Below are 19,473 nucleotides of genomic sequence, written 5' to 3' on the forward strand. Positions count from 1 at the left end.
CTGCATTCGTTGTCTAGAATATGATGTGGCTATCTATTTTCAGCAGCAGAAAGTACCTTTCAATACAGCAAGAATGGACCCAAGGCTTTTAGAAAGCTTGCTTTCATTTAGATAAAAGCACTTTGAAATGTAATGGGGGCTATATTCTCCACCATCCCTCTCAGCCAAGGATGAAGAACAGAAGGCTTGCTCCCTAGAGGTTTGGATACCTGGCCCCTCTCCCTCAGTTGCCTGTAGTCCAGGACCAAGAAGCTCAGGGAGTGAGGAAATTTCCTCCTATGCTCTGTTCAAATCCTTCTTGCAACATTTATGACTGTGAGAACAAGGGAGACACCAACAGTTCACAATTTTTCCTCCTATACTTACCCAATCTGAAGACTTCAGACTTCAGTTACTAAAGTTGTGTGTGTGTGTGTGTGTGAGAGAGAGAGAGAGAGAGAGAGAGAGAGAGAGAGAGAGAGAAAGGGAGGCAGGAAGGAAGGGAGAAAGAGAAAGGGAGGGAGGGAGAGAGGGAGGAAGGGAGAAAAAGAGAGGGAGGGGAAAAAGAGGATAGATAATAAAGGCCTTCTCTTAATATTCTGTTTTCTTTTTCATTTAAATTCAATTATTGTGAAAATCTAAGATCACCTTCCTGGCTTAACTCTAAATACCTAAAAAATATTTTATATTTTGGGAAAAGACAATGGTCCTCTCTTAATAATCAGCTTTCTATCCAAGTATTTTCAGACACCTAAAAGATTGTGCTTTAAAACTTAGAGTCAAAACAAAGTTTCTTTTGTTCTTGACTTTTGTGAACTTGCCTTTCTACTAAACTAATGGATCAAAAGGGTGAGGTTTACTGAGAGGGAAAAGTGTTAGATTTGTATTTAAGAAATACGTTAATCATACTGATAACAAGGAAAGCCACTAGAAAACTCTAAAATCTAAGTGGTTATGTGAAAGCTATACTCCTGTGAAAATTTGGAGATGGGAGCTATAAATGTGGGCAGCAGGATACATTACTAAGGAGGAATACCATTAAAGAAATAAATTGAAGAGATAAAAATCTGAGGAGGCAAACAAGAATTAAAAGCGTCTTTCAGAAGCAATAAAGAGAAATAGAAAACTATTATTTTAAAGCGCCAGAGGAGGTTGTATTCCTACAATTTTAAAAATCAGAAAGTATGGATAGCAATTTTTTATGATGTCAGTCACCCATAAAATGTTCTACCATATCCTCATATTGTGTAAGATAGAATATAATAAAGTGTCACAAATTAATGAGAACTATTTGCCACCACATTCACATTTACTCTAGGTTTGATCTATGCTGTGGGCTTAGTCCCTATTAATCATTTCAGAATGTATATATTGAACTATGTCATCAATGATTTAAAAGGCAAATGAAAATATAATTCAAACAATAAATATGTTTTAATTATGCTCTATGTGACCTGAAATAGTTTTGAAAATGACTCTAAGAATTGAACTGTACCACACGACTCTTCAGTGATCCGTTGACCCAAAAACAGTAAACATAAATCTCAGTTTGTATAGAGATACATAAATACTTCTGTTCATCACAACTAGGGAAAACTTATCATATCCTAAGTGTTCACAATTATATTGATATCTTATACTTTCACAGTGTAAGATACCTTATGAAGCCAAAGCAAGTTTTGTTCTGTGATTTTTATCTGCAATTAAAAAAAAATAAACCATTTGGGGTTGGAGAAACAGCTTGGTGCTTAAAGTACTTACCAGACAAGCATAACAAATGGAGTTAGATGCCCAGAATCCACGTAGCAGGTGGCCATGGTGGACTCCTTGTAATCTTGCATGGTGAATAGATACAGGGAAGTCTTAGATCAAAATGGCTTTGCTAGCCATATCAAAAAGCTCTGGTTTCACTGAAAGACCCTGCCTTTGTGAATAATGTAGAACAATGGAGGATGATTCCAGACATCAACCTCCGATGCATTTATGAATGTGTGTCATACCCAATATGCACAATACTCAGTATGCACATACCCAGTATGCACAATAAACACACACACACACATACACACACGCATGCATGCACACACTCAAACGCACATAACATGGAAAAAGAATTCAAATTTGCTACCTTTTTCCAAATGTTTACACTTTTAGAATGTTCAAAAGCTTCACATAAATCATTAAACCTTTTATAGTTTGGTTTTAATTTTTACAAGAATATTCATCACTCAACCAGAGCCACCTTGATCTTTGATTCTGTGTTGCCGTGTTATTGACATATCCTGAGTTGGAACGGGGCTGTCAGGACAGAAAAGAAAGCATGCAAATTCGTTGCATACTGAGGAACACCTGCTTCACTTGTGCGAGATCATGCCAGGTTTGAGACACATTTCTCACCCATGCAATCGAATCCATATGAAATTGCTTGCTCCTCTCATAATTCACAGTTCTTTGAATTTCAATGCAACAGTAATTTCAATTGAGCATTTGAAAATTCTCTAATGTTGGTAGGAAAAGAATAAAGCCAGGAAATCAAACTGATTTTGCTTTGTGTGGGTCACCCCGTAGCTTCAGTTAGACAAGAGGAGCTTTAATTATTACATATTAGTAGGTGGTGAGTGTGACTCAGAGAAGACAGGAGAAGGGATGCAAATGATCAACAGAGCTTTAAGCCACAGTCTGTTAAGGACTAAGAAAAGAAAGAGTGAAGAATAAACCACGACGTGAGTGACCTGTGAAAAGTTGGAGTACATCCCAACTTTCTATAGGCACTGGTTACAGTGAAGATCTGGGAAGCAGCATGCTAGATGTCACGTTATATTTCTTGGAAAACAATTTCCTTGGTGGACGATTGCGATTGAATAATATTGAAAGGAATCCGCTGAGGCCAATGGAAATTAGGAATAATAAATGAGAAAGACATCCTTAATTATGAATTTGTTTGTTTTAAGCCAATGCGGAGCATAGAACTAGGAGGAACTAAGAGATAAAAATAAATAAGATCTGAGACAATGGTAAATGCACATGACATCCTGGTATTTGTGAAAATATTCCTGGGGAAAGGAATGTGAGAAATAGTCTGAAATCATGCACTGACACTCCCTTAATCCGTGCTTAGGCATGGGAAGCAAGAATAACCAGAGAAGCCAGGAGAACCCAGTGGTTGGAGACATGAAATGCCTTGTGTGGGGATACTGTGCTTTATTTATTTCACATTATTCAGAATCTCTACTAACAGCTTTGCTCCTTTCAATTACTGCCGGTGTTAGGAATTAAGAGCAGTGAAGTTAGAAAGTCTTTCTTAATGATCGTATGTAGTGAAGGAAAGTGGAACTGAAAGGGAAAATGCATTTAAATGAGCTTAGCATTAGTGTGTGTGATCTATTGAAAAATAAACAGAAAATTTGCCTGTAGCTGCAGTACCACCAATTGAGACAGATGTGCCTTTTGGAAGAGAGAATACATTCTATTTAATATGGGACTCCTGTGAGAATTTAAGTACCTTAGTTTTCACCATTCTGGGGTTTTCTCAGTCAGATAACATGGCAGTCCCTGTTGAGAAACCAAGGTGGGTATTTTAGCCTCTTGAAAAGCTTGTGAGGCTATCCTTGTTTCTTCTTGCTCAACTTAGTATGACACGTTCTGAGAAAGGATTCTGTAACTAGAGTAATATTAAAACTGTTAATATTTGTGTTTTTCTTTACATTCCAAATACATTTAGATTGCATAATGCAGAAAAACCCAATCAATTACTTTCATTCCTCTGACTCTTCTCTGTCTCATTTCATCTTCAGTGTCTTCCAAGCCTCTTGGCTATTCCCTTTCTGCCATTTGATGCCCAGTGCTGAATCCCCCCTCAGGGAGAGTTTTGAGCACACAAAGTATTTAAAACATCAGAGCAGGAGTCTGACTCATAGACATAGTTTTGCTTTAATTTTCCTTTTATTTTCACTGACAGTAAAATTTTCAGGAGAGTACAATCAAGATAGTGTATTAATAGAAATAACATTCATAGAAGCTTGAACATAAATGATAATAGTCATAATAAGGATCTTGCGTACCAAGGCATTCCACACAAGATAACAGCACAATAAATAAAGTTTTCATTTGTCACACGATAAATCAAAAAAAAATTGCAGTAACCAAAACATGACTTTATAAATGTTCAATATGCTAGAAATACAAGCAAATTCATAAAAGCATGCACAAGAGACAAAAGCTAAACATGATTAATTATAGCCAAAAAAGACAATGCAGTCGATACAAATGTTCAAGTGCTGTGAGAAAAGAGGGAGAGATTCAAACAGGAATTTCAGATAAATCAATTATGTTTACTAACCTGGGTGGGGCAGGGGCATAATACTGACATATCTGTCTTTGTTTATTAACACTCCTTGCTGGTAGAATACATAATGTATTCATTTAGAGTACAGACTCTACTTCATTAAATCATATTTCATATGCCAAGGTTTAAATCAGATTCGCTGTTTAGTTTAAATTGCAAGCAGACATTTTCCTGCTGGTAAAATATTCTCAAGACCAAGCTCATCATTGCTAGGAAGAAGTTTCATGTCACTGCGTTCCCACAGGTACCGCAGGATGGTTCTAAGTCTAAAATTTTTTTTATGCCATTCCTCCATTTTGCTGTGAGAAGTGATCTATCGTAGCTAACAGAATGCAGTGAGAATGTTGATCATAATATTTTTTACTATTTCTAACAATGCTTAATTTTTTTGTAAATATTGAAAAGGAAGTTTCATCGCTTAAGGAAACTAAGAATTGCCTAATGCATCAGTGGGGTTGTTCATACAGCATAATAATTCTGCCCCAGCTTAACTAATCTAAGCAGTACCTTTGGTTGAAAAGGATATAAATTCAAATAGTGGCTAGTTTCTGCATGATTAGGAAAACATGTTTGTCATGGGAGTAAAAAAATAAAATTTGTCTGTTAAATTACACATAAATATAAGGTACAAATGTATTTTTAAAATACAGATTAAAATAATCACACTTGCATCGTGTACATACGAAAATACAGTATTTAATATTCAATATACACAGACACATTTATGATAAATGCAACTATTTGGCAACGCCAGTTTTTTTTTTTTTCGGGGTTTTTCCTGTCCCCTACTTCCACACACATGGAAACACAAAGGCTCCGCTAAAGTCCCCTAACTCTGGCGGACATCCTGAAGCAGTTTGTTGATCTCAGCCACCAACTCACTGGCATCCATGAGTTCGTGTTTCCCATCACTAAGATGGTTGAGCACATTGTCAAAATCATCTTCCTCATAGTTTTCAGGGATCTCCTCCATGGCTGGCAGCCACTTGGAAGAAGGCTGCACACTGGAGTGAGTCCCCAGAGAGGTTCCAGAGCTGCTGGTGGGGTTCTGAAAATGTGTGCTGGCTGCCCAAGCCGCAACCCCTTGTGGGTAGCCCCCAGTTTTGGCCTGTGCTGGACCCTTCCGACGTTCCAGGGAGTTGGACCGGTCCACTTCACTGCATTCAGAATAGGTATCTAGGGATGCAGGGAGGAGGCGCTGGAACACACTGCTCATTTCTGAGAGCAGGGATGATGTGCTGGAGTCCCCCGAGTCCTCATCACTGGGGGAGTCCTTCCCAAAGGTGGAAAAGCTCTTTTTATTCTCCCCAGATTCTGCAGGTTGGCTGTCATCATCGAGGCCCTGGTGCGAGAGCTGCTGCTGAGGCTGCGCTGGGAATTCTTCTCCGGGGATGAACATGTTGCTTCTGTAGTCTGAGGATGGAGAGGGCAGCGGGGGCATCCAGCACTGGTCAGAGTGGCCCAGGACCCTGCACTCCTCTGTGCACAGCCTCATTGCTAGGAACAAACAAAGCAATGAGGGTCTGTTAGTATACAGGGCAACACTCCAAGTCGTGGGGAATACCATTTTATTCTTAGAGTAGAAAGAGAAGGTTTTGTACTATTGCCATGATGCTAGCCTGTGATTGCACACATTACACAGACTACAGTTAATTTTCATGTGTATGTTGGCTTTATGGACCAGTTACCATACTTGCTGTTATATCCCTCCACATATTTAAAGGAAGGAAGGAATTATTTTTGGTATTCCACTTTGAACATAAGAAATCATATCATTATGTATACATTATTAATACATATTATTTGAACATAGAAATGAGACTGTGTATATTGTCTGCGTCCCATTCTGATGGAAGATAGGAGAACAGGCCTGGTATTGTTGCTCATTCAAGTATAAACATGGCCAAAAGAGTCAAGGCCTGGGTGACCAAATAAAAGATGAACATAAGCCTGGGTGGTGGTTGTACAGGTCTTTAATCCCAGCACTTGGAGGCAGAGGCAGGTGGATCTCTGTGAGTTCGAGGCCAGCCTGGTCTACAGAGCTAGTTCCAGGATAAATAAGGCTGTTAAACAGAGAAACCCTCTAAGAAAGAAAGGAAGAAAGGAAGAAAGGGAGGGAAGGAGGGAGGGAGGAAGGAAGAAAAGAAGGAAGGAAGGAAGGAAGGAAGGAAGGAAGGAAGGAAGGAAAGAAGGAAGGAAAGAAGGAAGGAAAGAAGGAAGGAAAGAAGGAAGGAAAATGAGCATGGGCTGTACAATGACAACAGCAAGAAATTGATTTTAAGGTGAGATCTTTTGTTGAAATATTACCAGGTGATCTCTCCAATGCATCTTCCACTAACTTTCTTTATAAGAACTCTCTACCTGTTTTTTATTTAAATGGAGACACTAATATGATTCTCCGGTTACCATCTGCATTGTATCAATATCTCTTAAGGGTTTTCTCTTTGTTTGGTTGATTGATTGGTTGGTTTTTCTAGACAGGGTTTCTCTGTAGCTTTGGAGCCTGTCCTGGAACTTGCTCTGCAGACCAGGCTGTTCTCGAACTCACAGAGATCCACCTGACTCTGTTCTCACATGCTGAGATTAAAGACATGAGTCACCACTGCCCAGCCTTCTCTTAGGGTTTTATACATTTTTTACTGGCCAGTTAATTAAAATAGCAATGCAAGATGTTCTTAATTATTACCTTAGGTATCCTGAGTTAGCCTGTTGTAAGGTCTTTATTTCAAGGTTTGAAATACATTAGTATTTAATCACATGGAAAAGTCATCGAAAGCTGAAGACCATGAAAAGCACATTCTTTAACTCTCACATATGCTCCAGTTACCTAGTGGGCTGTGAGTGGTCACATTCCTAGAAAATGCTACAAATGAGAAAAGCAGAAAAATATAGAGCAGCTAAACTGCATAAAACCTAAGATATGTAAGAATATGCAAACATGTATTCCATAGAACTACCACTTCTTTCAGAGGAAAACTTGATCTTTCAACGTTTTTACATTTTAAGACAAAGGACAGAATTTCAGAAAATGTAAAGCCGCCCTCATATCTAAAAGAAAGCAGATGGACGCGAGCCATAGGGACATGGTCGGCACTGACTTTATAGCGCTAACTACTGAGAGCGGATTTCCAGCTTGGTCAGTGTTGAAATTATGACAGCCACGCTGCTTACGAGGGGAAACAAATCACCTACTACGTGCATAATGCCTTCGCTACAGGCTGGTAGAAGAGCTGTATAGAGTGTAGTCACACTAGTTTCTGGATGAAAAGTAAGCAGAAAAGGATATATAATGATCTCCTTTAACTACATGGAAGTCACTGCTCTTTATCACTCATCTTCATGCTAATTCTGGTCTTTTTAAAATTTATTTAATAAAAATTTCCACTTCCTCCCATCCTCCAATTTCCCTTCTACTCTCCCCCCTCTCCCTCCCCCTCGCTCTCCAGTCCTAAGAGAAGTCAGGGTGCCCTGCCCTGTGGGAAGTCCAAGGCCCTCCCCCCTCCACCCAGGTCTAGGAAGGTGAGCATCCAAACAGACTAGGCTCCCAAAAAAGCCAGTACATGCAGTAGAATCAAAACCCGATGATGTCATTATCATTGGCTTCTCAGTCCGCCCTCATTGTCAGCCACATTCAGGGAGTCCGGTTTGATCACATGCTCATTCAGACCCAGCCCAGCTGGGCCTCCATTCTTAATAGAAACAAGAAAAGGTGAGGAACAAAACTGAAAACAAGTGCAGTAAGAGAAGGAGCCAGATGGTATGAATCCAAAAATTGTAAAGTGTGAAAAGAACACTGGGAAAAGAGTAAGAATCGAGGGAGGGAACCTTTGTCTTAGAAAACTTTTTGGGAAGATTCCACTGAACAAACCAGAGGGATTTAAACAAAAATCACAGGTTGCAATGACCAATTTTGGGGACTATGCCACATGGAAGTGTTTGTCAACTCATATTCTAATCCATTCAGTGGAGAAAAGAGTAAAGAAATTGAAAAGCAGCTGATATAAACAGCACCTATGTTTCCTCAGCAGAGAACTTTCACCATGGCGATGCCCCCACTCCCAACCGCTGCTTTGTCCTCTCAATCTCTCACAAGAAACAAACAAGACCTGTGTATATTGTCTGCCTCCCTTCTGGATGGAAGAAAGGCTAATAGAGTCTTCTGTATTGTTCTGGCCCTCAACTCTGGGTCTTTAGGCTTGGGAAGAATTTCTTTGCAGTACCGCCTCATTTGGCTCTTTAATAAGGACTAAAATTACCTGGGATTCTGAGATCTTGACCAAACACAAGCTGTCTCAAAACCTGAACACAATGAGCCTGTAGGTAACAAGATAATATACCAATTTAACCCACGTGACTAACACAACCCTCTCAGGAGTGGTTGTTAGGCAGTGAATGATATTTATAGCACAATAGATTAGTGAACATTTAATTATGCAATAATTAATTGACTGGAGAGATTTGCCAGTGGTTAGAGCACTTGCTGCACAATTGCAAGGACCAGATTTAGCATCCTCAGAACCTATGGACATGCCTAGTGGATGTGGCAGTTCACCTGTAACTCCTACCTTGGGCAGTGGAGACAAGTTATCTCCAGAACATGCTAGCTAACTGGACTACTGACATCCAAGAACTCTGGGTTTGGTTGTAAGGTTCTGCCCCATGGAATAGGATGGAAGAGCTATTGAGGATGATTGCAGGCCTTATCCACATGTATGGGTATCCCCCCACCACAGGCACACAAATCACACAAATATGCCCACATATGTACAAACATACATAGATTCAAATGTACACCACACACATGCTAATGAAAATGGGGGAGAAAAGAGAAATTATAGAGGCAGACTGATGGAAAGAGTAGCAAAAATGAGGCCGTGGGAAAGAAAGGTGGAAAATGAAAGGGAAAGGGGGCTGTTGAGAGGAGCAAAGGAAAGATGTTCAGTGTTATGGGTGTTCAAATTCACCCCTAACTCTTGAGTTCAGCTACTGGACACTGCATGCATGGCTCGGTGCTGCAAATGTTCCATCCTATATGCAAGGATCTAGAGAAGCTGAGCGAGCAATGGCCATCTTCTCTGCCATCCTTGGGAATATTTGAAAGCTCTCTTGAAGGATAGCTTTTATGGTGATAGTGACAAGTGAAAACAGATGGTCTCCTGCACCACGATATGACTGTGGATTTTATTAATGTCCTGTACCTTACATGTGTGGCGGGAAGCAGTGCAGTGAGCATAAAAAAGAACTTCAGTCAAGCCATTAACTCTCAAGTAACTAGTAGGTCATCCTTGAAAATCCCATCAAATATGGGCCATTTCAGTGCCTGGCTGTCAAAAAGGGCTATGACCTAGTTCTGAGCTGCGTATCACAGAGGCTATCAGAGACACCCAGGCAAAGCGGCAAGCAAGATGATGCCTGGGATACGTTGAGAAAGAAAAAGGAGTGGATGTGGACACAGGTACCTCAGAAGACGGAACAAAGTTGAAAGTAATATGTGAGCAGCATTAGGTGCACAAAGCGAGGGAAGGGCAGCTTTGCGTATAGGAAGTGCAGTGTGTACAAAAGAAAAGAAGCCTCTCTGCCCGCTGTAAAGGGTTCAAAACGGACATGATTGAGATTAGGCCGAGAGTGCATTTAAGTGGACTTGGAATACAAAGATAATAGTTGTGTTTAGTGTTGCTGAGCAACGAGAGTCAGGGTTTGACTTTGAGACAAGAAAGAAATGATTTAAAATGTTCTGAAAAGATTGTGAAACTGTACGGAGTAAACATTTGACAGTGGGAGGAGGCAAGAGACGTGAAATAGCAGCACGCCCATTGGAACAATAAACCAGCCATGGGAGGAAGGCCAGGAGCCAGCGAAAACACCTGCTAGAAGAGCAGAGTACAATAATGAAAAATGAGTATTTGAAGTACTCACAGATGAAAGATGATGAAAAGTGGAAGAGACGGAATAAAGAGAAGTAGCAAAAAAGACCAGGCAGGGGAGTCTTTACAAACCATCTATGTGGTATAGCATACACTGGGAACATGGAAGCATTGTGCACACATGCTTAGTGTTGGAGTTCAAAGTTGAATGAGGAGGAAAGAAAAGAGTTGACGAACATGAGCCAATGGACAAAAATGCATGTTTGTTTAGCTGCTCAAAAAAAGTACATTTGTGTGGGAATTGGAAGAATGATGACCAGAAATGACCCTGTTGGCAAGCCATGCAGTGCAACACAATCTATATTTGTTCACAAATCAATGCAGGAAAACAGTTGGAATGAGATACTCCAGTCCTAAAAATATACATACTTTAGAAAATTGTGCTGATCTCTGTTAATAAGATTCAGATGTGGACCAACATTTTTTCCCTGCTCGGAGTATTTCCTGGCTAGATACTTTTGAAAACCACAAGTTGTACAAACTATCGTGCCTGCAGAATCGACAGAAATAAACAGGAAAGTAGGATCTCGGCACAGTGTCACCTGAATGATGATCATGGTTCAAAGATGGTTATCTCTGTGGACACTTAGCATGCACTGCAATCTGTGCTGGTAAAACATGGACATAATGGCAGCACCACCAATCACTGCTCGTTTCCCAGTTCTCTGTAACTTGAGAATAGCTCATCCACATGTAGAAGCAGGAAGCAACTGAGATAGGAATGTGTCTCTTTTGACATACTTGATTAAAAACACACATACATGCACATACACAAAATCTGTGATTTTGGACAACTATGTGATAATGATGGAGATTTAAATAATTAATATATAAGATTGACTGTTTTTTATAGTTACCTACAGTTAACCCATTCTTTTTGTTCTTTAATATTTATTACTAGTATTTTAAATCATTACTGAGCTAAAGTACTAGATAATTCTCCTGCCATGAGCATATAAAAAGATGATAACTTTGGAAATATAGGAAAAAGGGAAAGATGACTGGCTCTGTTTTTTGCGGGTTTTTGTTGTTGTTGTTGTTGTTGTTTTTGTTTTTTTCTAAAAGATAACCCAGATGAGAAGCATTGCGAAGAGAGAAAGCACAGTTTTGACTTGTGTGGCATTCTTGGTTCAGTTCCCTGAATTGCAGGTAATGAAGGAGTAAATAAATGCCTGGGTACATAGATAATACACTGACAGTTAACTATTCAAATTATGTGATTTTAGAATTTAAAAAGACATCAGATGTTGTTTAGGTCTACAAATGGCACAGTTATTTTTCTGGAATTGTTTATTTTTATTCTCCATTTTATTGCCAAGATAAATTAAAATTTCAATAAGTGAACCGAAGCATCATTTAAAATATCTTCACAGTATTGATATGATCATGTGTTCCTGTTTAGGAAATAATCTAATCTGAGAAATTCTGCTATTCTTTTCTAGGGCTTTGTCAGCATCATAATATGACAGAATCATAGAAATTCAGTGACCTACGTCATTATATAAACCAGAAAAATAAAACTAATTCTCTTTGAGTGTGGTGTCTTGGGGCATATTTGTTCCTTTCCATACTTCAGAGATTTGTCTCCAAATTGGTCTAAAGAATCTACAAATTTAAAATAATAGATTCTATGGGTGACTGTGCAAATATAGGTTATCATGCACACAGTGTGCCTCAATTCAACTAGACATCCTTTCTATACATTTGTCTAGCCAGAGAAAAGATATCTATTATTGTAATAACTCAACTGAATGAGCAACACTTAGTGGTTGCAGAGAGGCTGGTATAAAGGATACAAAAGCAAACATGGGTCTAGAGAGATGGCTCAGTGGTAAGAGCACTGTCGAATAAACAAGAAGATCTGGCTCAGCAACATCTACAAGCCAGGTATGGCTGCCTGTGCCTCTAACGCTGGCAGTAGAAGGAAAAGACAGGTGTCCTGGAAGCTTGCTGGTAAACTGAATAGCTGTATCCAAAGCCTCTGAAGGAGACGTACTCTCCCAAGGCAACAGACAAAGAGAAAAATAGAAGATATCCACTGTCATCAGCCCTCTGCATGGACACACATGGGTAAACACACATGCACATGTATGTGCATGCACACATACAGAGAGAAAGAGAGACAGAGAGAAAGAGAGGGAAGAAACAAGCTAGACCTTTTATTTAAAAGAAAACACTTGTTATCTAAATAAGTCATGGATTCATGGTTAGAGGTGTGGAAAATGATTCATATCTCAATCACCATCTCATCCCCACCAGGCACAGCCTGCCTGCCTGAGATACATTATTGTAACCTTTATAAGCTTCCAGGTTTCAAAGCTGAAAACACACATGAACACAAATGTCATTGTCACCACCACAACTAACTCCAAAGGGCATAACAGCAATGTTTTCAAAACGATAAGAGCTTATTCACTGACATGTGTAGAAAGTCAACAACCATCACTATAGCTAACTCCAGTGTCAAAGCCTGGAATGGCAGGTTAAAAGACACCATATGAACCCAGAGCAGCCTGAGTCCAGAGGACACCTTAGACACAGCTGGGAAGAACTCTGCCACTGATTAGCTAGTCATACCATGATTCCTATAGCTCATGAGAGCTTAAATTCTATTTATTGAATCTCCTAAAGTGATTGGTAAACTCACTTATATTTTCTATACTCCTTTATCCAAAATAAAAACAAAAAAAATTCATACTAGACAGAAGTAAGATAGAAGTAAACTATTGCTCTTTTTCTCTCTGTGTATTGTTAAATAACAGTCATTTGATTGACAGACAATGGATTTATACATGTGGCTAGGCAGAGGAAAACATCTGTGTTCCTGTACTGCAGCCCTTAGCAACAGAACGGCTACTGATATTCTCAGTATTTACCCAGTTGGATCAGCTTTTCTGCTGCACCATTAGAGGTAACAGTCACGAAGGAAAAATTGGTTCAAAACTTAATAGCCTCTCCTCTACCTGACTGTGTGCTTTATAAATCCCCCTCTGGGCTTGTTTTCCTCCTCCGTTGCTGTACAGACTCCAAATGAGAAGTGGCATGAAATATGCTCCCCTCCCCACCTACAAAGGTACATTCCTCCACCTATTTTTAGTGCCTAAAGTATACCCTTTCCAGGGTATTTTAGTCTCTGATTTGGTGAGTTGGTTCCCATCACAGGAAATGCATCCTCCAAATTACAGTCCAGTTCACCACTGTTCACCAAACAGGCTGTCTGAACACAAACAGCCACCCAGTAATTTTCTAGAGTTGCTCGGGAGTGCCCTATGGCACTGCTGGATAGGACAGAAAGAGAAGGGTAGCAGTTTGCTTTTCTTCCATGCTCTCACTCCTTCTTTTATGAAGCCCTCATATTTGCTCCTTCTCTACCAGCTGCCTATTGTGGATTTTGAGAAGAAAAAACTGTAACTGTCTCATGCTTGTTCACTGTTAATAGTGTGCAGATGACACCCACTTTAGTGAGAAGGCTAAAGACAGCAGAAGCAGCAGCATGGGAGAAGCTGTTCATCATCCTGGGGTTGTGGTAGCTGTGAAAATAAAGATTTAGCTATCATTTTCCTCTTACCTGCTGGGATTCTTCCATCCGTGAGAAAGAGGTCACTGAATCCTTCTCCCAGCAGCCTGTCTATTGGAGAATCTCGCCCCAAATCATAATCACTGTCTCCTGCTTCGCTGTCCCCACGACCACTGTCTTTCAAGCTGAATTTATCCATGTCTTGAAGGGCATATCTAGAAAGATCAGTGAAACCATAAAACACAATTTTATGCTTCAGCATTTAAGTTAACTTGAGACATAACAGCTCAGACAAAGGATAATTCATACCTATAGCTCCTGGAATACTTGTTTCCACGAAAACTTGGCCTTGGCTGATATTGCCCCTGATGAAGCATGGAGAGAAGCTGGGAAACCTGCTGGAAACCAAAGAGACAGAGCTGATTTCTGAAGAGTGTGCGTGTAGGGGGGGGGGAGATGCTCAAGCATTCACAAGGGAAAAGAAGAGGCTTGTTATTACATGCCAAGCTCACAATTTCTGTATGTCAGTGATTTACATATGTTAGACCATGCAGAAAGTGCAGCCAGCCGGGAAACACAGCTAAATATATTGCAGGGAGAGTTGGATAATCTCAAAACACAGCTGAATTGCTCATTCTTGAAACTCTTGCTTTTAAATAGCTGCCTTCTTTTACAGTTCAGATAAAATGGTCAGACACTAAAAAAAAAAAAAAAATACTCAAAAAAAATCCAGTAAAATACACTGCTAACCTACCTCATTAAAACAATGCCAGAAAACCATGTAAAGTTTTACAAGGACAGCATGCATGGGAATGAGATTCTGAAGGCCCAGGATCTTGACTTTTTTTTAGGAGAGATTTTAACAAAGAGACTAAGTGGGTACCTTTACTTTTTATTTTTTTAACTTCCCAACATCTTACTCTGAGAAGTGAAGGAATTCGTAGAGAGTCCTGTGTGAGCTTCATATGTATCCCCTAACATCACACATATTACATGCAAAGTGAATTATTTATTAAAAATAGAAGAGTATGACAAAGGGCATATTTGAGATAGGGACACACTGTGAACTGAGTCCTGTGGGAACTGGATATTGCTACTTATCAACGACAGTCTTAAAAGTGTGCTTACTGCTCAGCCTGTGAGCATTCACAGCTGACTGTGCTGGGCGATGTAGTCTATGTTCTTACCTCAACAGCAGGGGTGGCATGGGTAAGTTCTAGTGAGAAATTCTCTGGCACGTGGTTTGATGAGATGGTCACCAAACTGTTGAGTGACTGGTGACTGTTCTGACTCTGGCGGCTGCCCATCTGCCCCCTTTCCAAGGTTGGAGAGGAAGATGGAGAGGATCTGTGATGAGATCTGATGGGCAGGGTGCCATTGATGGTGGGTACCAGTGTAATGTCTCCTTTGTGAATCTGTCTGGATGGCCTTTTGGGGTGATGCTGGTAAGTGGATTCTGCCACCCTGCAGTTGTAGGATCTGGTGTCTTTCTTTTCCCGGTTACACCTCGTCGCAAAGAGTACCATAATAACCAGTAACACTGCACAGATTGCTCCTAAGGAAATAATGATGATCATGGACACATCCAAGGATGCCTGGCTGACAGAGGTCATGGCTGTGCTGGTCACAGATTCTGCGTAGTCGAAGATCATGCACTTTAGAAGGACTTTAGTGTGAAGGGGAGGATTGCCTTTGTCCTGGATGATAACAGAGAGTGCCCATTCAGTGGAGGGAAGGGATTCCATGCTGACATTGGTGTGAATGTCACATGATCTGGGATCCATGATGAAGATGTTCTCCTCGTTACCTGCTACTATGGAGCAGCTGAGTTCAGCATTTGCACCGGAGTCTCTGTCAACCGCCCTTATTCTTGTGACATGAAAGCCACTTTCAGCTCCCTTGGGGATGGAGATTTCTGCAGTATTATTGTGCATGGCTGGCCCTATCACCACAGGGATGTTGTCATTCTCATCAATGATAGTCAGAACGACGGTGGTGTTGCTTGCAAGCTGCTTCTGGCTGCCTCCATCCCTTGCCTCCACCACAAAAGTGATCTGGCTTACTTCTTCATGATCAAAGATCCTGAGGGCATAGATGGCACCATTAGATGGGTCAACGGTTACGTATGTGGTAATGGAACTTCCCAAGACATAACTCTCCAAAATGGTGTATGTCACATGTCCATTTTCACCGAGATCTGGATCTGTGGCTGTCACCGTGGTGATATAGGCCCCCGGTGAGTTATTCTCGGAGATGGCAAATTCATATCGGCTCCTCTGGAAGCGAGGTGGATTGTCATTTATGTCATTGATTTGAACAGTAAAATGTTTCACTGAAGAGAGGCTGGGTGTGCCCTTGTCCTCAGCAATCACAGTCAAACTATATTCAGATCTTTTCTCTCTATCCAGCGTGGCATTGGTCAAGATTAAGTAGTTGTTTTCATAGGACTTCTGAAGTTTAAAATGTCCATGCCCGTGAAGCTTACAGATTATTTCTCCATTCAGCCCAGAATCCTTGTCTTGAACTCGGACAATGGCAACAAATGTATCAATGGGATCCCCTTCTAAAACATAAGATACTTCTTCTTTTCCAGGGGGCATAAGGTTTATGCTAATTTCAGGTTTATTGTCATTGACATCCACAACCTTAATTATAATTTTGCAATGAGCAGGAATGGAATTGGGACCCAAATCTTGGGCTTGAACATCAATCTCATAGGACTTGGTGACCTCATAATCCACTGGCTTGAAAAGAGTCAAATGTCCCTTTTCTGAGTCGATCTTAAAAGTCTCTATAATTTTGGGAGCCACATGACTGCTGAAAGAATATACAATTTTCCCATTAGCGCCCTCATCTGGATCGGTGGCATTTAGATCCAGGAGCAAGGTTCCAACTGGGGAGTTTTCTAAGAGTTGTATTGTGTAAGAGGGCTGTTCAAAGGCAGGGCTGTTGTCGTTGGAATCCGAAATACTGATTTTCAGAATGGAGGAGCCAGACCTCTGGGGCACTCCCATGTCGGAGGCCGTGAGCTGAAGTTCGTAGCTTGCCTTCAGCTCGCGATCCAACTCCCTCACCACTATGAGTTCAGCGTATTTGGCCCCATCTGTCCTGGTCCGCACCTCGATATTGAAAAAATCATTGGCAGAGAGCGAGTAGGTGTGGAGGGAATTTTCCCCAACATCTGGGTCGAACGCACTGTCCAACGGGATTCGAGTCCCGACTGCCGCGCTCTCCGATATCTCAATGGGAATGACGGGTCTTGAGAATTGAGGGGAATTGTCATTAATGTCCAACACGTCCACTTCAATGTGGAACAGCTGCAAATGTTCGGTCGGCAGAGTGAGCACATCAAACTCTATCGAACAGTTCAAGTTTTTTTGGCATAGTTGCTCGCGGTCGATTTTAGCCCCTATGCTGATTTCTCCGGTATTCTCATTTACCACCAGGAGAGGAGAATTCCCCCGTGGCATGGCTCGAAAACGAACGGCTGAAGGGTTCGGTAGCTTCAATAAAACGTCAGCTACATCTTCTGATAGTCTAGCAATTACCGATCCGACCCTCTGCTCCTCATAAATCCTGTATTTCAGATTCTTACCCAAGACATCGTAGCTGAAAAACGCCATCACAAGTGCAAGTGCGAGTCTAAAGTGCATTTTAGTATTCATTTGGTGCATTGGTCGGTTCCTATATTCCGTTCCCAGGGCGAGTTAAATCAGCCCGGCAATCCCAGCAACTTCCTCCCCGCCACTCAGAGCTCTAAGCCACATCAGGTCTCTGAGACTTGAAAGCGACTCTTAATCACACAGCAATTAGCAGCTCACAAACTTCAGTTTTCATACACACCGTGTGGCGACTTCCGGACGAGAGCGTGAAGTCCTCTCCTGGTGGGGGTGGCCGCCAGTCCTCCCGGCTGGGAGCAGCGTGTCACCTCGGCCTGGCTCCCCGCGTGGACTCCGTCCCCATCTATTGCAGGGTGCTGGCGGAGTCTGCAGTGTGTCTTTCCCGGGCGATTCTTGATTTTTTTTTCTGTTTTTCCTTTCCTTTTCTCTGCTCTACTGCAGACTAAACACCCGTGATTGCTGACTCCAGTCTGAAAAATCTCTACAACTTCACTTCAACTCAGACAAAGCTCTTTGCCTGGCGTGTGTTGAATCGCTTCCAGCCAATCAGCGAGCTTCCAAATCCGAAGCTGCTGGAGTCACCGGAGCGAGGGAGGGCGCGCGTGGAGGGTGGGAGCGGGAGGGTGTCGGGCGCGGGCTAGGGACTGGCGGGGGACTCGGGAGCGCGGCCGGGGGTGGGCTGCAGTCCTCCCCGCCCCTCCTCCATCCTCCATCTACTTTCTTCAAGCGTGCCGCGACAAAGGGGAGACAAATTACAGCAGGAAAGGAAAAGAAAGAAAAAGAAAAAAAGAGAGAGAAGAAAAGAAAAAAAAGGCAGGGAAAAAAGAGAAAAAAGAAAGCAGGAAAAAACTTTAAATCAACTTCTGGTCGCCTGTATTTATATGGCACATTAAATAGTTCTTGTTTTTTTTTTTTTTAATTGCCCTTTTCTTCTGCCACAAACATGTAATCATCTGCTTTTCGGGATCCCTTAAATGCTGGTTTCACTTAAAATACCTCCAAGCATTTTGTCGGTGGAGGAATTTAATAAAATGGGAAAACTTGCTTCTAATTATGCGCTTTCCCCTCCCCCTCGGCAAATACTTGGGTCTTTTCTTCTCCAAGGAGAACAGGAGCCGATTTTCTTGGAGCTCTGTTTTAAAGAGCAGCCCAAGTGGAGAGGTTTCATTTTCTGTCTTCTTTCATCTTTACTCTTTGAAGATAAGAAAGGGGCTATCTTACACTCCTGGTGTCTCTTAATTGGCAAGATTTAAAGGAACACCTCAGAATTTGGAGCTAATTAACAAAGTAATTCTGCCTTATTTCAACCCTTTCTTTGGCTTGAGCAAAATTGTGTCTGATATTTCTTTGTCTTGCACTTAAAAAACAAAATCCTATTTATCTTGGGTAAAATTGGTAGTTTTTGCCTAGCGAATTCTACCCACAGAATATTATCTATCCGTAGTGAGTTTTCACGATGAGTACGGAGGGGACATGGACTCAATACTTTACAAGTCAAATTTTTATACTATATACATTATTTATGAAAGCAGTTTCCAGATATGTATTTTAAAAAACCCAAAGGTTGTTTACACTGAGAAATAAAATGCCTGAGCTGAAAATTGCATTTTGTGTGCATCAGAGTGCTGGAAATATCTCAGGAGGTTGGTGCTGTATCCAGGTCACAGAGTTGATATGGTATTCTTATTTGAAAATATGATTATTTATGATGTTCCTTCTGCTCTGCGGCTTCTTTTTAAGTTTATCACTGTAGCTCCATTCTTGCCCCCCTCCCCCACCGTCTGCATTATTCCCCAGCAGTCTTCCGCCACTTGCCTAGTCCCTGCTTCACAGAATCTGCCTGTAACTTGTTTTCCATTTATTTTTCTCCCACTCTATTTTGCCCCTCAGAAACACATTTTTTTTAAAAGTAATTTTCCAATTTTTCCACTTTGCTTACTCTCAGCAGAACTCAGCTAAAGTCACCTGAGAAGGTTCTTCCCAAAGAAGAAACCAGAAGAGTCCCAGCACGAACTTGCCTTCCTCTTAGGCATTCAAAAGCATTTTATAAGCCATTGTCTCTCTTCCCCCCTCCTAAAACCAGTGCTG

At 41.2% G+C, this 19,473-nt stretch overlaps 1 protein-coding gene across 2 annotated transcripts; it reads right to left on the reverse strand.

Moving 5' to 3' along the window:
• Positions 1–3,907: 3,907 nt before the first annotated feature.
• On the reverse strand, positions 3,908–17,931 carry Pcdh18 (protocadherin 18). Of its 2 annotated transcripts, none has more exons than XM_005343947.2 (4): positions 14,953–17,931; positions 14,075–14,160; positions 13,817–13,980; positions 3,908–5,821 (listed from the first exon to the last, which is right to left on the reverse strand). In XM_005343947.2, exons 1-4 carry the CDS (start codon positions 17,437–17,439, stop codon positions 5,154–5,156), a joined length of 3,405 nt encoding a protein of 1,134 aa, XP_005344004.1. In that variant the 5' UTR covers positions 17,440–17,931; the 3' UTR covers positions 3,908–5,153. The 2 variants fall into 2 exon arrangements, with proteins under 2 accessions (XP_005344004.1, XP_005344003.1); XM_005343946.2 differs by having other exon boundaries at positions 14,075–14,163.
• Positions 17,932–19,473: the final 1,542 nt, after the last annotated feature.

Source organism: Microtus ochrogaster, chromosome 1 (genome assembly GCF_000317375.1).
Source record: "Microtus ochrogaster isolate Prairie Vole_2 chromosome 1, MicOch1.0, whole genome shotgun sequence".
Classification (NCBI taxonomy): domain Eukaryota; kingdom Metazoa; phylum Chordata; class Mammalia; order Rodentia; family Cricetidae; genus Microtus; species Microtus ochrogaster.